The sequence below is a fragment of the Lithobates pipiens genome, unplaced genomic scaffold (genome assembly GCF_037356315.1).
Source record: "Lithobates pipiens isolate NorthernLeopardFrog02 unplaced genomic scaffold, aLitPip1_a1.2 Scaffold_23, whole genome shotgun sequence".
NCBI classification, from domain to species: Eukaryota; Metazoa; Chordata; class Amphibia; order Anura; family Ranidae; genus Lithobates; species Lithobates pipiens.
This window is the reverse complement of record NW_027507785.1, coordinates 95,484,991-95,508,612: the sequence shown is the minus strand read 5'-3', so window position 1 is coordinate 95,508,612 and position 23,622 is coordinate 95,484,991. Positions and strand designations below refer to the sequence as shown.

General features: G+C 41.7%; 1 protein-coding gene across 15 annotated transcripts in view; it reads left to right on the top strand.

Annotated features, from left to right (window-relative positions):
* CACNA1D (calcium voltage-gated channel subunit alpha1 D) overlaps positions 1-23,622 on the top strand; it is a 540,723-nt gene that overhangs the window by 232,367 nt on the left and 284,734 nt on the right. For all 15 annotated transcript variants that reach the window (XM_077452074.1, XM_077452065.1, XM_077452061.1 and 12 more), the window contains exons 4-5: positions 17,024-17,163; positions 22,032-22,183. In XM_077452074.1, coding sequence (XP_077308200.1) covers positions 17,024-17,163; positions 22,032-22,183 — 292 coding nt within the window. The remainder of the gene's footprint in view (positions 1-17,023; positions 17,164-22,031; positions 22,184-23,622) is intronic.

The following is a 23,622-nucleotide window of genomic DNA, read 5'->3' as shown; positions in this document are numbered from 1 at the left end:
GATAAATGTTTTTCAACTTTTTTTACAAATAAATATCTGAAAAGTGTGGCATGGATTTGTATTCAGCCCCCTTAACTCTGATACCCCTAACTACAATCTAGTGGAACCAATTGCCTTCAGAAGTCACCAAATTAGGAAATAGAGTCCGCATGTGTATAATTTAATCTCAGTATAAATACACATATTCTGTGAAGCCCTCAGAGGTTTGTTAGAGAACCTTAGTGAACAAACAGCATAATGAAGGCCAAGGAACACACCAGGCAGGTCAGGGATAAAGTTGTGGAGAAGTTTAAAGCAGGGTTAGGTTATAAAAAAAATGTCCCAAGCTTTGAACATCTCACAGAGCACTGTTAAATCCATCATCCGAAAATGGAAAGAGTATGGCACCAATGGAAACCTACCAAGACATGGCCGTCCACCTAAACTGACAGGCCGGGCAAGGAGAGCATTAATCAGAGTAGCAGCCAAGAGGCCCATGGTAGCTGCAGAGATCCACAGCTCAGGTGGGAGAATCTGTCCACAGGACAACGATTAGTCGTGCACTCCACAAATCCTCCCTTTATGGAAGAGTGGCAAGCAGAAAGCCATTGTTGAAATAAAGCCATAAGAAGTTTGTTTGCAGTTTGCGAGAAGCCATGTGGGGACCACAGCAAACATGTGGAAGAAAGTGCTCTGATCAGATGAGACCAAAATTGAACTTTTTGTCCAAAAAGCAAAACGCTATGTGTGGCGGAAAACTAACATCACCCTGATCACACCATCCCCACCATGAAACATGGTGGCGGCAGCATATGTTGGGATACTTTTCTTCAGCAGGGACAGGGAAGCTGGTCAGAGTTGATGGGAAGATGGATGGAGCCAAAAACAGGGCAATCTTAGAAGAAAACTTGTTAAGCCTCATACACCCGATCGGATTGTTGCCCAACAAAACCGTTGAATTTTGTCCGAAGGGCATTGGCCCAAACTTGTCTTACATACACATGGCCACACAATTGTTGGCCAACAATTACGAACAGAATTTCTAACAATTTTGTTTTCGGAAAATTTGAGATCCAGAGCTCAAATTGTGTGTGCCGGAAATTCCGATGGAAAATGTCCAATGGAGCCTACACACTGTCCAAATTTCCTACAAAAAGCTCCCATTGAACATTTTCCATTGCAAAATCCAACCATGTATACGGGGCATTATTCTGTACTTGCCAAATATGCTGCAGAAATCTCCCACTACTAAGTCTGGCTGCAACCGTTTTAACTGTGGGAAGCTGAAGCAGCTGCCTGTTCACTTCCTGGATTTACACAGAGGCACACCTCCAGCTCTGCAGCTTTCATTGGCCCTCTTATGACTCACCCCCTCCCTTCCTGGCAAACTCTCACAAGAGTGATAGAGAGAAAGGGCAGAAGATTTAATAGATGGAAAGGTGAAAAAATTACTGAAGGTCCGCTTTAAATAAATTATTGAAGCCAGTCAGCATGAAGGCCAGGTAATTGCAGAATTAGAATTATCAATGGCAGCCTCAATGTGTTTTATTAGAATTTTTTCCTAATTCTTAGGTTTTTAATATTTATTTAATTATAATATGAATATGAATTATAATATGAAACATCTTTTGAGTGTTTTCAATGTAGAAGACAAGTAAACAGAAGGCCCAACTGTTTTCCGCCAATGGAATACACAGTAGTATAGTACATTGTCAGAATACAAAACAATTTTCTCGAGCCACAAAGGCAGCTGAGATGGTGGAATGCCATTTTAAATTAGAATGAGTAATTAGGAAACCTCACCAAAACAATACAAAAGATAAATGAAGGGGTATTTAGCTCTTATTATCATATGTATTGTTGCACATATGCAAAATATTTTTTAATAGTTTGGCAACTGTTTGTTTTCTTATTGTATTCATAGGTTGACCTATGTGGAGGTTAAACATCCTTAGCATAGCCCATTGTGGCCATGCATTATTTAGCAACTTACTAGACATACATAGTATTCCCCAGATGAATGGGTATAGCATATATAATTTAGAATGTTCATGTCAGTTGTAGGTTCTCAGTGCAAACATTGTCTTTTCTTCTCCTATTAATAATGAAAGCGTTTTCTGTGTCACTTCCAATTTGCTCAGTAGGAGCTTTTCTGTTCTTTTTTTGTGCTGTTAATTCTTTACATTTTTTCTTCTGCTCCAGCCTGCGGCGTTTGCTTGGCTCTGGGTTTTTATTTATTTTTTTCATTTCATTGAAGTTTGTAATTCTGCAGAATGACTGATGGAGTGGGCAAGATGAGATTTTATGAAGATTACTCTTAATTTGTAACTGATGAGACAAATATGTTATTTGAAATGGGTAGTAATTACAACAGGCATGGGTGGTTTCCTTCTTACAATTATAGCACCTATACAATAAGATGGAGAATTAATTTTACTTGCAAAGTTTTCTATTTTAAAAATGGATCCTGTACTAAATGCTCAGAAACCAAAGTCTGTGGGGTTTGTTAGGTGCTCGTCTTCTTAATAATACCCCTGGTAGCCTAGGCTAGGATGGAAGAGCGGAGGTCCCGATCACCGGTGGACAGGGTTGATTTACCAAAAGAAAATAGGCTGTTCACTTTACAAGGGAAGTTGCAATTTGAAAGAGAATTTGCCCCAGAGCTTAGTGAATACTTCATGTGATACTAAAGTCAATTTTTTTTTTCATTTAGAAATAAAAAAACATTTGTACTTACCTGCTCTGTGCAGTGGTCTTGCACAGAGCAGCTCAGACCCTCCACTTGTTGGTTCTCTCGCCGGTGCTCCTGACCCCTCCCACCTGCCGAGTGCCCTCAGAGCACGCAGCTTGCTTTGGGGGCACCCAAGCTGAGCCGCCAATCTGTGTGTTCATTCACTGTCCCAACAAATAGGAGGGAGAGTTCTTGGCAGCCGAGACTCTCCTGCAACATCGCTGGATCGAGATGAGCTTAGGTAAGTATTAGGGAGGCTCAGGGTGGCTGCTGCACACAGAAGTTTTTTTTTATCTTAATGCCTAGAATGCATTAAGATAAAAAAAAAAACTTCTGATTTTACAACTACTTTCACCACATTCACTAAGCTCTGGGGCAAATTCTCTTGCAAAGTGCAACTTCCTTTGCAACATGACCAACCTATTTATCCCACTTGACCCCAGTGTGTGAGATGGTGTCAAACAGATGTGTCAGTAAGATGGCAAACTCCAGTTGACCTTTGACCCCTGAATCCCAAGCCTAATGCCGCGTACACACGACCAGACTTTTCGACGGACTAGGTCTGACGGTCTTCCCGACGGACTTTTGGCAGAGGCCCGACAGACTTTCTGAATGAACGGACTTGGCCACACACGACCGGACTAAGTCAGTTCGAAAGTCCGTTCCTTTTGAATGTGATGACGTAAGCGGGACTAAACAAGGAAGTTTAATAGCCAGTAGCCAATAGCTATCCTATTTGGTCCGTCGGACTAGCACACAGACGAACGGATTGCACGCTAGAAAGCCGAGTCCATCGGACAGATTTGAAACATGTTTTATTTCTAGGTCCATCTGACTTTTGGGGAAAAAAAAGTCCACTGGAGCCCACACGCGATCGAATTTGTCCGACGGATTCCGGTCCGCCGGACCTAGTCTTCCAGAAACTCCGATCGTGTGTACGCGGCATTAGAGTAAGTGAAGCTAAATGTTGCACAAATATAAATCCTTCATAAATAAATTGGCATGATTTAGGACACAATATTCAAATTCTTGCATACTGATGACTGATTTTCCTCAATGGGTATATCCTTTTTTTGGTTTCAATAGCTTTTTAATCCAATTCAATCAAAATGGGTAGGAATGCAGGAACCAAGGCACTAAACAGTGCCAACCTTCTGTATTCCACATGCAAGGTACCAATGAACAGAAAGTCAACTGAGATGCTGTAGCTGCAATGTAGTGGCAAGCAAGATGGTCAATAATAAGACTGTAATATGTACCTTTGAAAGGAAACAGTTGGCATAGTATCTTAAATGAAGGCCTTTTAGGAAGCTCCTGTTGAAACCTTCTCTAGACATTTCCAACCAGGAAAATGCCCTAAAGTAGACCCAGAACATGCTATATCTCATTTGACCTGATAAATCTAGAAACCTTTAAGCCCAAGTACACACGGTCGGAGATTTTGCCAACCAAATCCGTCGGATTTAGTCCGACGGATTGTGTCCGAAACTGTTGCATACACACGGTCGGGCCAAGTTGGCGAAAAATCCGATCTTTCAGAACGTGATGACGTAATTTCGTTAAGATGGGACTAAATTCAGGCTAGTAGCCAATAGCTTTGATGTAGGAATTTGATCTGAGCATGCGTGGCACTTGGTCCGATCAAAATGCTCTACACATGATCGGATTAGGTCCGTCCGGCCTAGTTGGTCGGGAAATATTTCCAACATGTTGGAAATTTGGATCGGACGGAGATTCGGACGGAATCAGTCCGATGCATACCACACACAGTCGGATTATACGACGACGCGGTCCGATAAAACTCATTCCGACAGATTCTCCGACCATGTGTACAAGGGCTTAGAGTGAGAATTCATGAACTGGTAAAGGGAACACTCAAATTAATCACATTTCAGGTACCGTATTTTCCGGCGTATAAGACGACCTTTTACACCTAAATTACACAGCCAAAAAGTGGGGGTCGTCTTATACGCCGGGTATGAAGTGGCCGCAATGGATTTCAGCCCGCCGAGTGCTCGGTAATACTGTATACATACAGTATGCACCGCTCAGCCAATCCCGGCGGCCGATGCACTCTGTTGATGAATACAGCCTTGCTAAGCCTGCTCGAATTGGAGTAGCAACCTCTGCCAATCCGAGCAGGATACAGTACAATGAGTCAGAGCGGCGCGGGCTGATGATGTCACAGCCTCTGCCAATCCGAACAGGCTTTGTATAATCAACAGATTAGTAAAATACATTGCCTACCATGATTGGCTTAGCGGTGCACATTGTATGCACACTGTATTCTGCAGTGTTCCTGGCCCTACTGTACTAACACAGCATCATATACTGTGTACCTGGCGATCTGCATATTAACAAAGCATCCTGTACTGCACATCCAGCTCCAGATGTCCCCAAAAATACAGGTATGATTTATGGGGCTTTGGAGGAGAGGATTCATTGTTGCTGCCTACCAATTGTGGGATCTCCGGGACTTGTAGTTCACAAGTTTTTTCTGATGTGTTTTTTTGTTTTTGTTTTTTTACTTTTCTGATGTTTTTTTTTTAAATGGTGTTGCCTCCGAAGGGTGGTAGTCTTATATGGTGAGTATAGCCCAAAACCTAAGTTTTCACTGGCAAAATAGGGGGTCGTCTTATACGCCCAGTCGTCTTATACGCCGGCAAATACGGTAAGTAGGAATGGTTGGTTTCAAACCATGGGATAGCTTGAAAAAAACCTTTTTCTTAGCTTTGAATAGACATCACCTTCCTATTGATGATTTTCTTCTTCCAAGTCTGGACTGTCCTCCTGCCACCATGACCCTCTTAAGGGAATGGGCTGAGTGAAAGTGGTAAAATTTATATTTATTTTTGGATGTATATCTTTCTTTCTCAGCAAGACTTATTCCACCAGCGTAAGAATTAATTAGATGCTTGTTGCTGGCTGCACTAGTCGAGGAAAGTATAGTTTTGTCTCACATTATTTCGGCATCAGTGCACTGACCTACTTTTAACTTTCATTTTCTATCTCTCACAAGTTTTGGGAGAAAAGCCTAATCCAGATTACTTTGTCAGGTTTGAAGCCATGTCTGCTCATTCTCCAGCATATGTATTACTCAGGATTCATGCTGTATAAATGCCACATGCTTCAGAATAGAACATGAGGAGGGTTTAATTAACACAGAAATGATGCAAGTTTGCAAGTTTAAAGGATATACAGGCATACCCCACTTTTAAGTACACAATGGGGTTTATTTACTAAAGCTGGAAAGTGCAAAATCAGGCTCCCTTCTGCATAGAAACCAATGAGCATCTACCCCCAGCTTGTTCAATTAAGCTTTGGTAATAAAACCTGGAAGGTCATTGGTTTCTATGCACAAGTGAGACCGATTTTGCACTTTCCAGCTTTAGTAAATAAACCCCATTGTGTACTTAAAAATGAGGTATGACCAAGTCAACAATTGAAACAGTGCCCAGGCTTTCATTTTTAAATTAAGTGAGCTTGTTGTTCATTGCTCCTGGAAGTACCTACCTACCTGATCTTGGCGCTTGGCTTTTTCACTTTTCGTCTGAAAGGGTTACTAATCATAATTTTCCATAGCCTTTGCATGCCTTAAAGTTTGTAGCTTTATATAACCACGTGATCATCCTTATGGTTAGCCAGTGATATGGTGCATAATTCCAACAAACCACAGCATCCTGGTTTAATCCCTGAGTTAATAAAAATCCCAAAGACAACTTCTTGGCCTCTTTCTTGTCTTAACAACCATTACAATTAAATGAATTAAATGGGACTATATCAAAAGAAAACTATGGGTGTTGCCATAGCTGGGCTTCTCTTGAATTTCCTAGCTGCTTGGTTTTGGCTGGCTTCAATACTTTGGGTCACTGGCCATGAACATGCATCCTGTAAATGACTCAGAATTCCATATCTCCTCACTTGTTTCAGGTCTGTCACCCAGGATGCCTTAAAGGCAATCCATTAGCATGACAGTCAAGCAACTAGAACTTTTAGAATAAAGCCTAATGGTAACCCCATAATTCACTTAAGACAGAGTCCCTTTAAGAGAGTCACTGCCTAAAGCTGATAATTTGTTAGATTTAACCACTTCCCATTTATGTACTATGGCCAGATGGGAGCAGCGCTGATTCAGTTTGACATACCTATCCGCCACCCCTCCACTTGCCACTTGTCCACCAAACATAGCAGAACAGTGATCGATGTACCGGTCTGCTGTTGGTGGCCCTAATACCAAATGATCACTGTACCCAATCAGCAACCATATGGACAGTAGTAAACAATTTGTCAGTTCCTGGCAGCATTTTATACTAATGTGTGATCGGTACCAGAAATCACATAGTACAGGGCCATTCACAGCAGCCCTGTACCATATTATAGCTTTGGCCAATCACAGCTATCATAGTATTTCTCAATGGCTGTAGGAATGCAGCTGGAGAGAGTACATGCTTGGTGTTCAAGCTATCAATACAGGATTCCCACATGGGCATTTTTACAGTGTGTGTGTTTTTTTTTTTTTGTCTTTTGGGCATCACATTTATTATATAGAGGTTTGCCATTGCAACGTCAGAACAATACTCTGTGACAAAAGTATATACGATATGTACTAGGGCATCCGTTTGTAGTACAGTGGAGGTTTTCCAGAGATTAGTTTTTATGTTTGTGTACAGTAAAGTGAATTTATACAGTGCTTTGGATTTTATTTTTTTCCATTAATGATTTTTATTGAAAATAGTTTAAGAAAAGCACAGAAATACATATACCATGCACATAACAGATATTTTGTATGCATATCACACTGAAAAAAACTATGTGGTAAACATTCTCAAAATAAGTGAAAAATAAGTGAACCAGTCACCAGCATTAATTATTATTATACAGGATTTATATAGCGTCAACAGTTTACGCAGCGCTTTATAACATTAGGGCAGACAGTACAATTACAATACAATTCAATACAGGAGGAATCAGAGAGCCCTGCTCGTTAGAGCTTACAATCTAGGAGGAAGGGTCAAGTTATACAAAAGGGTTATAGCTGCGGGGGATGAGCTAATGGAGAAAATAGTGCAGTTATTAGATGGAGGCAGGATAGGCTTCTCTGAAGAGTAAAGTTTTCAGGGGTTTCCTAAAAGTGGATACATTTGGAGACAGTCTGACAGATTGGGATAGGGAATTCCAGAGGATGGGTGAGGCTCTGGAGAAGTCCCCGAGGCAGATATGGGAGGAGGTGATGAGGGAGCTAGAGAAAAGGAGATCCTTGGAGGAACGAAGAGGGCAATTAGATTGGTATTTTGAGACTAGGCTAGTGATGTAGCTGGGGGCAGAGTTGTGGATGGCTTTGTAACTTATTGTTAGTATTTTGAATTTAATTTGTTTGGCAAGTGGCAGCCAATGGGGGGATTGGCAGAGAGGAGTAGCAGAAACTGAGCAGTTTGTAAGGTAGATGAGATTGGCAGCAGCATTCATGATGGACTGAAGGAGGGATAGTCTATTTAAAGATAAGCCAATGAGGAGGGAGTTGCAGTAGTCAAGGTGAGAGATAACCAGGGAGTGAATCAGGAGCTTTGTGGTTTCATTAGTTAGAAAGGGATGTCGTTTAGAGATGTTGTGGGGGTTGAGGTGCAAAGCTTTTGAAAGTGATTGGATGTGGGGCCAAAAGGAGAGTTCAGATTCTAGGATAACACCTAGCATGCTGACATGTGGGGATGGGTGGATGGTTGTGCCATTGCTCTTGACAAATAAGCCAGGGGAAGAGGCACGTGGGGGAGGAAATATAAGCTTGATTTTGGACAAGTTGAGTTTGAGGAAGTGGTGTGACATCCATACAGATATGTCTGTTAGTAAGTTAGTGAAGCGTGAGGAGACTGATGTAGTGAGTTGAGGGGTGGAGAGATAGATTTGTGTGTTGTCAGTGTAGAAATGATATTGAAAGCTGTGAGAGGCTATCAGCTGACCCAGGGAAGAGGTGTAGATTGAAAATAAAAGAGGTCTAAGAACAGAACCTTGGGAGACCCAGACGGAGAAGGGAAGAGGAGTGGAGGAAGTAGAATTGTAAGTGACACTGGAGGTGCGTTGGGATAGGTAGGATGAGAGCCACTGAAGAGCACAGTCACGGAGACTGAGGGAGTAAAGTTTTTTGAGGAAGAGGGGGTGGTCACCCGTGTCAAAGGCAGCTGAAAGGTCCAGAAGTACGAGTACAGAATAGCATCCATTGGTTTTTGAAGTTAGTAAGTCATTTGTGAGTTTTAAAAGAGCAGTTTCTGTGGCGTGTTGAGGGCAAAATCCAGATTGAAGGGGATCAAGAAGGTTATTTTTAATGAGGTGGTCACTCAGTTGGTTGTAAACCAGGCATTCAAGGAGTTTAGAGGAAAAGGGGAGCAAGGAGATAGGGCGTAGGTTGTTCAGATTGGTAGGGTCCAAGGACAGCTTTTTAAGTATGGGGGTGACCAGTGCATGTTTTAGAGCATTGAGGAAAATGTCAGAGGTGAGGGAGAGATTGAAGATGTGGGTTAGAGAGTCTAGGATAGAGTCAGAGGGCGACCGTAGCATTTGAGAGGGAATAGGGTCCAGGGGAAAGGTGGTTAGGTAGGCGATAGAAAAGAGTTTAGCAACTTCGTCTGTAGTAGCAGATTTGAATAAGGGGAGTATCAATTGTACCTGTTGATATTGGGTCTTAACTGCGGTAGATACCTGTAGAGTGGAGATTTCATCGTGAATTGTATCAATCTTGTTTTTGAAGGGATTATCAATCTCCTGGGCAGTGAGTGAGTCAGTGGGTGGAAGCAGTGGAGGACGAAGTAGAGAGTTGAAGGAAGATAAGAGTTTACAGGGACTGGATGAGAAGGTGTTAATAAGAGGTGTAAAATAGGTCTCCTGGGCAGTGTGGAGGAAAGAATAGTATTTTTGGAGGGAAGATTTGTATTGGTTGAAGTCTTTGAGAGACTTAGTCTTGTACTACAGATGCTCAAGAGCACGACTACGTTTTTTGAGAATTTTAGTGTCATCTGTTTGTCAGAGTTGTAGTGGTCAAGGCCTGATTCTGCATGTAGTAAGGGGAGTGAGCTTGTTGGGGGTGTAGGACAGGGATTTATTGTAGATGGAAGTGGCTTGGTGGGGGCAGGACAGGGGAGAGATTTTGTCATAAAGGTGGCCAGTAGCAGAATAGAGGAGAGAAGAGTTGAAGCTGTGAAAGTTTCTACAGGTGATGGTTAGGCGATTGGAGGGAAAGGTTTATGGAAGAATGGGGGGAGAGAGAAGCGAATAAGGTGGTGTTCGGAGAGAGGAAAAGGATTGTTTGAGAAGTTGCATGGAGTGCATAGGTCGGAGAATACAAGGTCAAGGGTGTTGCCATCAGAGTAGACGCCTGTACCCATTGCTTCAGGTCAAATGAAGAGGTTAGACTAAGAAGTTTAGAAGTAGCAGGAGTGTTTGTATTAGCAGGGATGTTGAAACCGAGAAGGATTTTGGGAATTTCTGAAGAAAGAAAGTAGGGTAGCCAGGCAGAAAACTCATCATGGAAATTCGATAATGGTCCAAGGAGCCGGTAGATTACAATTCTTAGGGAAGTTGGCGAGAATAGAATTAATAGCATTAATAGAAGTATGTCATTGAGGGTCACTAGTGTGAACCATTAAGAGCAAATAATGAAAATGTTAGCAAAGATTTTTATACATACAGACCCTTTTGACATCCTGTCCATAACTAGTATTTATATTCCTAGATGTTTCATGTTATTATGACCAGGGACTCCCAGATCCCCTATCTTTGAGAAAATAGAAAGGGGGCCCTTAAAGGCTATCCTTTGTTGTCTTTTAGTCCCAGTGTCCCTGATCACCAGAACACCACTCATATTGGCCCTAATTACTGCCAACCACTTGCAGTGTTGCTAATTACCATTCACAATGTCTATGATCACTGTCACATCAGTCATATTGTCCCTGATTACTGCCAAACCAGTCATATTGTCCCAGATCACCACCGCAGAAGTCCCAGTATCCCTGATCACCACCACACCACTCATATTGTTCCTGATCACCACCACATCAATTACAGTGTCCCTGATTACTGCCACACCAGTCACATTGTCCCTGACCACCACCACACCAATTACGGTATCCATGATTGTGGAAGGGCATTTCCCATACTTACAGCTCTAACAGTAATCCCTTACACCAGGTGTGTCCAAACTTTTTTCAAAGAGGGCCAGATTTGATGAAGTGAATGTGTGTGAGGGCCAACCATTTTGCCTGACATTCTTTGAACCATTAAAATTCGGTCTAAGTGTGTTCATTCAAGCATTAATACACTGCCCAATAAGAATTATCTTGCCTTTGTGGCTGTGTGTGAGTAAAGAGATGAGCTTGGGCGTGTTATTTGGATATACCGTATTTATTGGCGTATAACATGCACCTTAACTTAAGGAGGGAAGTTTCAGGAAAAAAACTTATTTAAACTTACTTAATTTTAAATAAAGTACTGTGAAGCAAAATAAGGGTCAGTGCCCATCTGCAGCCTCACAAGTGCCATTAATGCAACACCCCCATTGCCATGAATACAGCCCCACCATTTCCATGAATGCAGCACCCCCATTACCATGAATGCAACACCCACCATTGCCAGGAATGCAGCACCCACCATTGCCAGGAATGCAGCACCCACCATTGCCAGGAATGCAGCACCCACCATTGCCAGGAATGCAGCACCCACCATTGCCAGGAATGCAGCATCCACCATTGCCAGGATTGCAGCACCCACCATTGCCATCAATGCAGCACCGCCCATTGTCATAAATGCAACCTCACCATTGCCATCGATGCAGCACCCACGATTGCCAGAAATGCAGAACCCACAATTGCCAGGAATGCAGCACCCACCATTGCCAGGAATGCAGACTCACCATTGCCATCAGTGCAGCCTGATTGATACCCATCTATCTGCAGCCTTGGAGGGGACAGGGAGGGGTGGGACAAGCGCCAAAAGATTACATACAGGAAAAACTCTGGTTTTCTTGGCAACCTCTTTAATACAAAGTCCCACCTCCTATGATGGGATGGACAGAACAGTCGTCCAATGGCAGCGCAGGAGATGGGACTTCCTATTACAGAGGCTGCCGTGTAAACGGGAAATTCTCCTGTGTGTACGGCACTCGTTCCATCCCCTCCCTGTCCCCTCCAAGGCAGCCAGAATATATATCTTTTGTGGCCGCAGCGCTGGGAGATCGTTGGGGGCCACAAAAGATATATATGTTCAAAACCGAAATGCGGGCCACAATTGGCCTGCTGGCCGGACTTTGGACATGATTGCCTTATGGTTAAACCATTTCTCATCCAACTTCATTAAGTGTATATACAGGCATATTTGAAATGGAAGTGCCTACAGTCTGAAAACTATACAGAATACACTAGACTTGTCCTTTGATTGGGTTTTGTCAAGCAGCATTCAGCATGGGCGCTAATTGCTTATCTTACATATATATAGCCTTTAAGCTGCCCATACACTGGAAGATTTCCCTATTGATTTCCCCTATCCATGCTAAATAGCGTGACTGGAGGAATCTACTCTGCCACCCACGACTTTCAGAATACCCAAAGAGTGGCTGCATCTGATTGGATGCAGCCTTTGTTCATCTGACAATTTTCTGCCTGGCTTCTTCCATTTTTCAGATCGAAGGATGTTGGATGGAAGGGTGCCAACAGGGCCACCTATGGCTCAAATTCACTCTGTGTATGGCCAGCTTCAGACAGCATTTATACAGATCAGTTCCCAACTGAATTAAAATATCAATAAGAGCAGTTTTTCTATGTTTCTAACTTGGGGTTACATACAACAATGTCTCAAAAGTGAAGTTTTCACTTCTACATTAAAGCAGAGCTCCACTCTCTCAATCAACATTAACCATTTTAATCCTTATGCTCTTAGCATTAGTCAATGGATAGGAAAGTATGTCATATTTGCTTGTTTTAAACTTTTTTTTGCATATCTTCAGTTACTTCCTGGTTTCCATGCCTAGGCAAGTTATGGTCTATATCCCAGGGATCTTTAGTAGGGGAGGAGAGGCTTTCTCAACTAAGCACATCCTCTCCTGCTTGCATGACTGACCTAAGGGCAGATGGATTCCAGGAAGTAAATGCTGCATGAATCATCTGCCCTGACTCAAGATGGCAAGGGACAGAAATGTTAGGGGGTGTTCTTCAAAGTGATTTCTCAGCAAAATTAAGCATAGAGACATGGATGGATGGGTGAGTTTCCTTTTAGACCCCTTTCACACCACACCGCACCTTGCGTTGGTGGTAAAACGGCGCATTTCGGCCGCTAGCGGGGCGTTTTTAGCCCCCGCTAGCGGCCGCGAAAGGGTTAAAACCGCCGGCAATACGCCGCAATAGCGGCGTTTTGCCGGCGGCATTACAGCGCTGCCCCATTGATTTCAATGGGCAGCAGCGGTGGAGGAGCGGTATACACACCGCTCCTTCACCGCTCCAAAGAAGCTGCTGGCAGGACTTTTTTCTGACATCCTGCCAGCGCACCGCTGTAGTGTGAAAGCCCTCTGGGCTTTCACACTACACACAATGGTGCAGCTTCTTTAGGGCATTTTGCAGGCGCTATTTCTAACGCTATAGCGCCTGCAAAACGCCCTGGTGTGAAAGGGGTCTTAAATATTAAAAATGAATTAAATAGCGTGTTTGGTTTGTGGTGCTCAAATGAAGTGTAGTTCCACTACGCAGTTACTTACACCTATGATGTTCATGACAACCGATCAGATGTTTCCTTATTTTGTTTGGATAGGTAAAATGAAGTGGACAGCCAATTGTTTACTGAGCGGGAATGAAGACCATTTCAGAAAATTGTATATATAGTTTACTTTTCAAACAGAATCGGTTGTATTACAGTATATATGTATGCCTTATACGTGTGTGTGTCATTACTCCTCTTAATTGATTTGTATGGACAACATTACTGCTTTTCTAACCCTGAGTTTAAAGCTGGCCATTCACATATACAGCGGATAAAATAAGTATTGAACACATCACCATTTTTAGTAAATATATTTTTAAAGGTGCTATTGGTGTGACATTTTCACCACATGTAACAACCCATACAATCCATACATCCAAAAAAAAACAAAAAAATAAGTTCAGAAATTAGGTTATGTGTAGTAAAATAGAATGACACTGGGAAAAAGTATTGAACACGCTAACTGAAATTTATTTAATACTTTGTACAAAATTCTTTGTTGGTAATGACAGCTTCAAGATGCCTCCTGTATAGAGAAGCTGGTCGCATGCATTGCTCAGGTGTGATTTTGGCCCATTCTTCCACATAGTCTTCAAATCTTGATGGTTCCGTGGGTCTCTTCTATGAACTTTGATCTTTAGTTCTTTCCATAGATTTTATGTTTGATTCAAAGTCAGTTGATTGGCTGGGCCAATTCTAGCAGCTTTATTTTCTTTCTTTGAAACCAACTGAGAGTTTCCTTGGCTTTGTGTTTGGGATCATTGTCTGCTGAAATGTCCACTGTCGTTTCAGCTTTATCATCCTGGTAGATGGCAGCAGATTTTTATCAGTAATGTCTTGGTACATTTTTCCATTCATCCTTCCTTCAAGGATATGAAGTTTTCCAGTACCATATGCTGAAAAACAGCCCCACACTATGATGTTCCCAACCCCAAACTCTTAACTGTTGGTATGAGGGTGTTTTTGGGGTGGTGGGCAGTGCCATTTGACCTCCAAACATGGTTTGTATTATGGCATCCAAAGAGTTCAATTTTGGTCTCCTCTGACCAGACTATATTCTCCCAGGTTTTCACAGGCTTGTCTGAATGTTGTACAGCAAATTTTAAACGAGCTTCAACATGCTTTTTCTTCAGCAATGAAGTCTTGCGTGGGGAGCGTGCATACAAGCCACGGAGGTTGGATGCATTAATTATTGTTTTCTTTGAAACAATTGTACCTGCTAATTCCAGGTTTTTCTGAAGCTCTCTACAAGTGGTCCTTGGCTCTTAGACAACTCTTCTGATAATTATTTTAACTCCTCTGTCAGAAATCTTGTGATGAGCACCTGGTCCTGGCTGGTTTATTATGTTCTTTCCACTTTTGGATTATGGCCCCAACAGTACTCACTGGAATATTCAGAAGTTTAGAAATCCTTTCTTAAACAATGCCATCAGTATGTTTTGCAACAATAAGGTTGCAGAGGTCTTGAGAGCGCTCTTTGCGTTTAGCCATCATGAGACACCTTTTTATAGGCCATCAGTTGAGACTGAGCCAACTGATATTAATTTGCACTGACAAGGGGCAGGATTTCTTTCTAAATACTGATAGATTGCAGCTGGTGTCTTGGCTCTCCATGCCTTTTCACACCTCCCTTTTGTTCATTTGTTCAATACTTTTTCCCTGTGTTATTCCATTTTATTACACGTAACTATATTTCTGAACTTATTTGTTTTGGTTTCTTGGTATGTATAGATTGCATGGGTTGTTACCGATATGGGAAAATGTCATATCAATAGCACCTTTATAAATATATTTATCTAGAAAAATACGTATTTTACCCCCTGTATATAGATGTTTCAGGCTGAATGAGAAAATTGAATGGATTCCTCCGTCCACACCATACAGCACAGAAGGACGAACCTCCCGCTGCGGCTGTAGTGTTTTGACAGCTGGCCCCGCTGGCTGTCAGAGTACCCAATAGCAGCCTCATCTAATTGGAGGCAGCTAATCTTCAGCCAAAAATTTTGCACCCGGGTCCTTTTATTTATCAAATGAAGGATGTCAGCAAGAGGGGGCTGACAGGGCCACCCACTAAGCGAAATTTGACTGGTTTATCAGAAGCCGGTCGAAAAACGTACAGTGTATGACCAGTTTAAGAATGTCACTGAGCAACTGAGTGGAACCTTTTAAAATCCATATTGCATTAAATCATAATGGAAAACTGTAAAAAAAAATAAACACAATACTATAAAATGTAGGGGCAGCACAGTGGCTAAGTGGTAAGCACTTCCACCTAGCAGCACAGGGGTCATCAGTTTGAATCCCAACCACAGCACTCCCTGCCTGGAGTTTGTATGTTCTCCCAGGGCCTGCGTTAATTTCCTCCCACACTCCAAAGACATGCTGATAGGTTAATTGGATCCTGTCTAAAAAATTGGCCCATGTACGTATATGTATGGCTGTTAGTTGGGGACCCTAAACTGTAAGCTCCATAGGGGCAGGGACTGATGTGAATGTAGAATGCATATGTAAAGCGAGGGGTAAATTGATGGCACTATATAAGTACCTGTAATAATATAATGGGGGTTATTAACTAAAGGCAAATCCACTATGCACTACAAATACACTTGGAAGTGCAGTCAATGTAGATCAGACGGGAAGATCTCAAATGAAGGGAAGCTCTGCTGATTTTTATCTTCCAATCATGTGCAAGCAAAAAAAATAATTTTTTCCCCCTTGAATGTCCTCCCCACAGATCTACAGTGTAGTTGTAGTGCACAGTGGATTTGCCGTTAGTAAATAAACCCCAATGTTTTCTCTAATTGGATTTTGAATTAGACAATGCAACAGTTTCTCTTGATAGCATGCACCACAATAAGTTCTGCTCTTCCCCGATGCCCCTATCAGCCTCTGCAGCTCAGCAAAAAACTGATACTTCTAGGTGAGTGGGAATATGTGACCCTGCTGCTTTCCACAATCCCTAAAACATTTATGCTCCATACACACTGAAGCTCATAAACAGCCATTTTTGGGAGCTTGGGCGTTTATTTTTTTTAAATAAACTCCCCTCTATGTTATCCTATGTGTCCATGTTTTTGGATGTTTATCAGCAGTGAACTTTGCGGGCTGTTTTCTGAACTCCATAAAATCGCAATCAGAAGTTGTTTTTCTGACCACAAAAAATGCCAAACACTCAAAAATCGTGACTCGCCAGCATTTTTTTACGTTTTCGATCCATTGAAAAAAATATAAAAAAAAAGTAAAACAAATAAAACGCTAAAATACGCTCACGTGGAAAAACGCTAAAAACGATATTGCAAAAACGTTAAAAAATATTGAAAGACTCACTGCAAAGCTACTGGTGTTTTTACACATTATTTTAACGTCCAGTGTGTATGGAGCCTAAGTGTCCTTTAGTCAGCAGGTTAGGCCAAAATTTGGACAGGAATGTTTGGATGCTGCAGCTGCTGATCGGTGAGACTGGAGGCAGCCATTATTATCAACATGTTTGCTGTAAAATAAAAAGTTATGCTAACAGATACATTGCTGAAAATATGCATAGTTCTCCTTTAAACAACATTTTCTTTTCTTTCTCTTTTTCAGGAAAAAGTAGAGTATGCCTTTCTCATCATTTTTACAATTGAAACATTTTTGAAAATTATAGCATATGGACTAGTCATGCATCCCAGTGCATATGTAAGGAATGGGTGGAACTTGCTGGATTTTGTTATAGTAATTGTAGGGTAAGTATTCTTAATTTCGCTTTATTATCTTTACTAGGGATACTGTTTTGTACATATTTCGTGACCATGATTGTTTTCAAATCAACATTTAAAGGATAATTCAGAACCAAACAAAAATGTACTTTATATTAAAGCGGGAGTAAACCCGCTGACTTTTTTTTTTTTCTACAGCTGTAAGGGAAAAGGCATAATGAGCTAGTATGCACCGCATACCAGCTCATTATGAAATACTTACCTTAGAACGAGGCGCCGGCATCTCACTTGGTCCACGCCGAGGGAGCAGACATGTTCCCTAGGCGTGTCTTCTGGGTATCGCGGCTCTGGCGCTGTGAGTGGCCAGAGCCGTGATGTCATCACAGTTTTCTTCCTGGCAGGGTCTGGCATCCGCTGGACTTTCAGCCAAGAAATCCCCGGAGCGCATGCACCGCTGAAGTCAGCAGCTCATTGCGAGGGGAATATTCTTTTTACCTACAGGTAAGCCTTATTACAGGTAAAAGTTAAAAATATGACTATACAACCACTTTAACTGCTTCAGCCCCGGAAAGATTTACCCCCTTCCTAACCAAAGCACTTTTTGCGTTTCGGCACTGCGTCGCTTTGACTAACATTTGCTCGGCCGTGTGACGTTACACCAAAATTTACGTTTTTTTTTTTCCACAAATAGAGCTTTCTTTTGGTGGTATTTGATCATCTCTGTGATTTTTTATTTGTTGTGCTATAAACAAAAAAAGAGCGACAATTTTGAAAAAAGGGCAATATGTTTTACTTTTTGCTATAATAAATATCCCCCAAAAATATATAAAAAAACTAATTTTTTCCTCAGTTTAGGCCGATATGTATTCTACATATTTTTGGTAAAAAAATATCACAATACGCGTATATTGATTGGTTTGGTCAAAAGTTATAGCGTCTACAAAATAGGGGATAGATTTATGACATTTTTATTTATTTATTTTTTATTAGTAATGGCGGCGATCTGCAATTTTTATCGTGACTATGACATTATGGTGGACACATCGGACACTTTTGACACTATTTTGGGACCATTGTCATTTATACAGCAATCAGTACTATAAAAATGCACTGATTACTGTATAAATGACACTGGCAGGGAAGGGGGTTAAACACTAGGGGGCAATAAAGGGGCTAAGTGTATCCTAGGGATTGATTCTAACTGTGGGGGGGATGGGCTACCACTGACATGACAGTAATCACTGCTCCCGATGACAGGGAGCGACAGAGAGCAGTAGATCCCTGTCATGTCACTAGGCAGAACAGGGAAATGCCTTGTTTGTCCCTGTTCTGCCGCTCCGTGACACGATCGCGGGACACCGGCGGACATCGAGTCACGCTATACGTGGCGGGCGCTCGTGCCCACTAGCCCTGCAAATTAAAGGGGACATACAAGTACACCCATTTGTCCACCGCTGCCATTCTGTTGACGTATATGATCGTGCGGCGGTCAGGAAGTGGTTAAACTGGAAGTAAACTTCCATCACTAAACTTTACCTATAGGTAAGCCTATATTCAAGCTTACATATAGGTAGTGTAAATATCTCCTAATTGTTCACCGTTAAAGAGATATTTACTGTACATGCAGCCAGTGACATCACTGGGTCATGTGCTCTGAAGGAATGGCCGTCCTTGCCGTTCCTTCAGAGCCCTGTGCCGTGAACGGCGGCTCCCACGCACGCTCTGAAGCCTAGATGGAAGCGGCCTCCAGCGATGATATTGCATCGCTGGAAGGCTTTGTTTTCAGGTAACACAGGAGTCACACCGATTTTGAAAGTAGTTCTAATGCCGCGTACACACGACCAGACTTTTTGACAGCAATTCGATCTTGTGTGGGCTCCATCGGACCTTTGCTGGGCAAAAATCCGGCGGACTTTAGAAACAGAACATGTTTTCAATTTTTCCACCGGAACTCCTCCGGACCGAGAAATCCGTTCGTGTGTATGCTAGTCCGAAGGACAAAAACCGACGCTGGGGCAGCTATTGGCTACTGGCTATGAACTTCCTTATTCTAGTGCAGTCGTACGTCATCACGTTCGGATCTGTCGGACTTTGGTGTGATTGTGTGTGGCCAAGTCAGTTCATTCGGAAAGTCAGTCGGAACTCCGCCGAAAGTCCGTTGAAAAGACCGTCGGACCTAGTCCCTCAAAAAATCCGGTCGTGTGTATGCGGCATTACACTACTTTTTGCAAGTTCAGGTGTGACTTGCATAGACAGATGTCTCCCAAGTGGCACCTGAAGTCGCGCTGACATGCGGCTTAGAAATTGCGCGGCTTCAAGTGAAGTTGCAAAAATTCAAAGCTGCGTTTGGTGTGACCGATGACTTAACATACTAGAGATTTAAGAGAAAATTCACTCAGTGCATACAGTCCTCAGAGTTCATGCAGGGTTTGCATTATACAGTCAGTTTAAATGTAGCGTCATTCAGGTTTGTTCAGATGTCATCGTAATTGGAGTGTTTGCTATATACAGTCAATGTAACACAACACAATTCAAGATTATAAAATAGAAATCATGAATTAGAGACCTGTTATTACCAATTGCACTGCTTGATAACTCTTGTTAACAAAAGAACCCCTACATCTGTTATATAAAATGTAATAATAAATATAATAATAAACTATATTACCTTACCATATGATGCTTGCATCATTACTTTTTTAAACAGTATTTTTTTATTACATTTTGTAAACAAAACCAAAAATACAAATGACATAAAGTAATCCAATGTCATTAACCAACAAGTTTACAGAGAAAGGCATATCAGAAAAAAAAAAATATATATATCCGTTACCCCACTTGGGTTTAGATTGTAACAAGTACCTTGTCTATTGAGAAAAGGTATAAAAATACAAAGAGAGATATTTCAAATACAAAGAATAACCAGTAGAAGAGCTACACTTAAAGTGGTTGTAACCCTAAAAAAAAAACGAATTATGCTCCTGTCCCTTTAAGACACGAGATATAGCACAGTGCTTTTGCCATGTCAATTGTCCCTTTCTATGTTCTACAATACCTGGTTGATCTTGCCTGTACCTGTCGTCCCCTCTGTAAACTGACTACGTTTATCATGGCTGCTGATCTCTGATAGCATGGTCAGTTTACGTGTCTCCATTATCCAGCTACCTCCTTAGCTTCTCTGCATCTCCACCACTCCTTCTCCCTCTCTCCCTGTCTCTTCCGTAGTCTCTGTGAGAGCTGATCTCCTCCTTGCCTCTCTCCTCTCTTCCCCTCTCCTCTCCTGTGTAATTCTATTTTCTTGCTACTGGCTAATCCTTGAGTACTAAGAAAATACCTATACTGGCAATAAATTAATACTAATGACTGCAGTTGTGCAGACACATGACCTCACTCTGCTAGCTTGCATTCATCAAATCTCAGCCCCCCACTGTACTCACTTACGTGGTGAGGAATGCAGAGGGAGGTCACATGACAGGACAGCAGGGCTCTACAACTACTTTAAGAAGGAGTATATCCTAATGTAAGATTAATTCCTCATTTAATAACAAATAGGTTTTTTAAAGCTCTCTTAATTGTTTTGATGCTTACATTATTATTGAAAAGGATCTAATGGCCTCATCCTTCCACTTATCTTACTGCCCTAAAAATAAGTATACTTAAAATGGTTGTAAACCCGTGTATAACTACTGAAATGACAAGCCTCTGGTGATACACAGAGATTAAAAGAAAAATCCTCCTGCATAAGTTGTACCTGTTTATCTGCAGCCCTCTCTTCTCTACTGCCTTTTAAAATACACAGATCTTTGTCTCATCTCCAGCACGCAGGGGACGGGGATCTGACATCACACACTGCATAGAACAGGGAGGTGTAATCTGAGACCTGAGTGGAGGGGAAAGACACACCCACCTCTGCACAGTCTTATACTGAAACATACACAGCTGAGGCTGCCAATCAAATTCTGTGTGTTGGTGGGGGGGGGGGGGGGGGTCTGGGTCTGCCAAGATTCTCTGGTGTCGCAGTAACCTGTTAAAAGGGACTAATGCAGATAGCTTGGGGGTAGAAAGAGGAGAAAGAGATTACACTAGATGATTTGAATTGAGGCAAGTACACACTAGACTCTAGAGGGATGTGCTCTGTTCATTTTTTCATTTCAGAGGTTTACAACCCCTTTAGGGAGCCTCTGAAATTCTTACCTATGTCAGCACTCCACTGACAAACCACGAAGTCCAACCACATGACTAAATGCCTCAACACTTGGGTTCTCTGCTGAAGAGAAAAATCATATTGCAATGCTGATCTTGGGATCATCTGCCTTATGCCGCGTACACACGATCTGAGTTTTCGTCGGAAAAATCTTGGATGTTTTTTCCGACAGAATTCCGCTCAAGCTTGGCTTGCATACACACGGTCACACAAAATTTCTCAGAACTTTCGACTGTCAAGAACGCGGGGACGTACAACACTACGACTAGCCAAGAAAATGAAGTTCAATGCTTCCGAGCATGCGTCGAATTGTTTCCGAGCATGCGTAGGAATTTTGCGCGATTGGAATTTCCGTTCGGAACTTTTTCTGTTGGAAAAATAGAGAACCTGCTCTCAATCTTTTGCTGGTGGAAACTCTGGATGCTGGAGCATACACACGGTCGGAATTTCCGACCAAGAGCTCTCATCGGACTTTTACTGGCGGGTTTTCTGATCGCCTGTACGGGGCTTTAGGGTCCTTATTCCATTCGTCCAGGGCAGGTAAGTATTTCAGGCCTCCTTTCTGTATATAAATTGGAAATGAAGGTTAGGTGTGTCCTCTTTAGGATAGGGTCCTCTTTAACTTGTCTCGGTTGTTTTCATCTTCTACTTAAATACTGCCTCTACTTACCATTTCTTTTGTCTGCTCTAGATTGTTTAGTGTAGCTTTGGAACAACTCAACTTTGGAACCAAAGAAACCGACGGAGCAGGCCACGCAACTGGGAAATCCGGAGGTTTTGATGTGAAAGCTCTGAGAGCTTTTCGTGTATTACGTCCCCTCCGATTAGTGTCTGGAGTACCCAGTAAGTCTGTACAGCATGTATAAGCAACTGCAGTCTTTGTAGCTGCTGACGAAGAACAGGTCTTAGTATGACACGTTAGCTATGCTTGGCAGGACATCACAGGGCTTGCAAGTTATCAATTGCTGACTGTCTAGCTGTAAATCTGTATAAACCTTCTTTGAGATGAATTTACCTGAAAAATTAGTATTAATAAATTTTAAATGGTAGAATGAAAGTGCTAGGATGAAAAGGGTAGATACTGGCCTGGATTATTTATCCATATTAATGCACATTATTGAAACCAAAATAAATGTAGAATAATCTAATGGCTTTCAATGATAAATTTAATTTATACAAATGTGGGTATTGCTGCTTTTTAATTTAGGACTGACTATGGTATGTTATATAATAATAATATTATGTTTTTGGGGTTTTACCCACATCTGGCAGGAGGTTGATTTGCTAAAGGCAAATAGACTGTGCAATTTGCAAAGTGCAGTTGTACTCTGCAAGGGCAGTTGCTCCACAGCTTAGTAAATGAGGTAAAGCTTCACTTTACAAAGAATACCCAATCACGTGCAAGGAAAAAAAAAAAAACAGCATTTTTTCTTGCACATGATTGGTTGATGGAAGTCAGCAGATCTTCTGCATCATTTACTAAGCTCTGGAGCAACTGCTCTTGCAGAGGGCAACTGAAGTCTATTTGCCTTTAGTAAATCAACCCTTTTGTGAACCTATAGACCTTAAAATACCAGACCTGCCTATCAGCAGTTGAATCACTAATGGTGCCCACATACCTTTCAGTCGCATTGCTCAATATTCTAATTGTATTTAGAAATAAAGAAAAGAAAAAACTTGGGAAATGTTTTTATTACTTTTTATTATTATCAGTCATATTTGCTTTACAGGCTCCAAATAAAGAAATAAATAAATGCACTTTTTTTTTACCTTCTAAAAAAAGTTGACTTATCCTTTAATGCATGCAATGCATTAATGTTAAAAAAAAAAAAAAACTTGTACCTTCAGAATCACTTTCAGGCATTTAGAGTGGTTGCATATAAAGATACATTTCACTGCACACATTTTTTATTTCTTGCTTTTTTTCAGTGTCTCATTAATGTTGTCTCACCTCCTTTGCTTCTATTTTCTGGTTTTATGTTTAAAGTGGTGTTGCCACCAAAAAAAAAAAAAAAAAACTAACTCACAATTCATAAAAAATAAATAAAAATAAAAATAATTGGAAATTTTTTTTTTTTTACTCATCTCTAAATGCCTGTTGCTAGGGGGTCCCTCGTAGTCTGCCTTCTTCAATGCCTGGGCTGGTGACACTTCCCCTCATGCCGCACAGTCATCTGGGACCTGTCACGTGTCCCAGATGACTGTGCGCCGTATCACAGCGCCTGGCGCTGCTCGCGCATGCGTAGTGAGTGCCGGCTGTGAAGCCACAGCCGGGTTCCCAC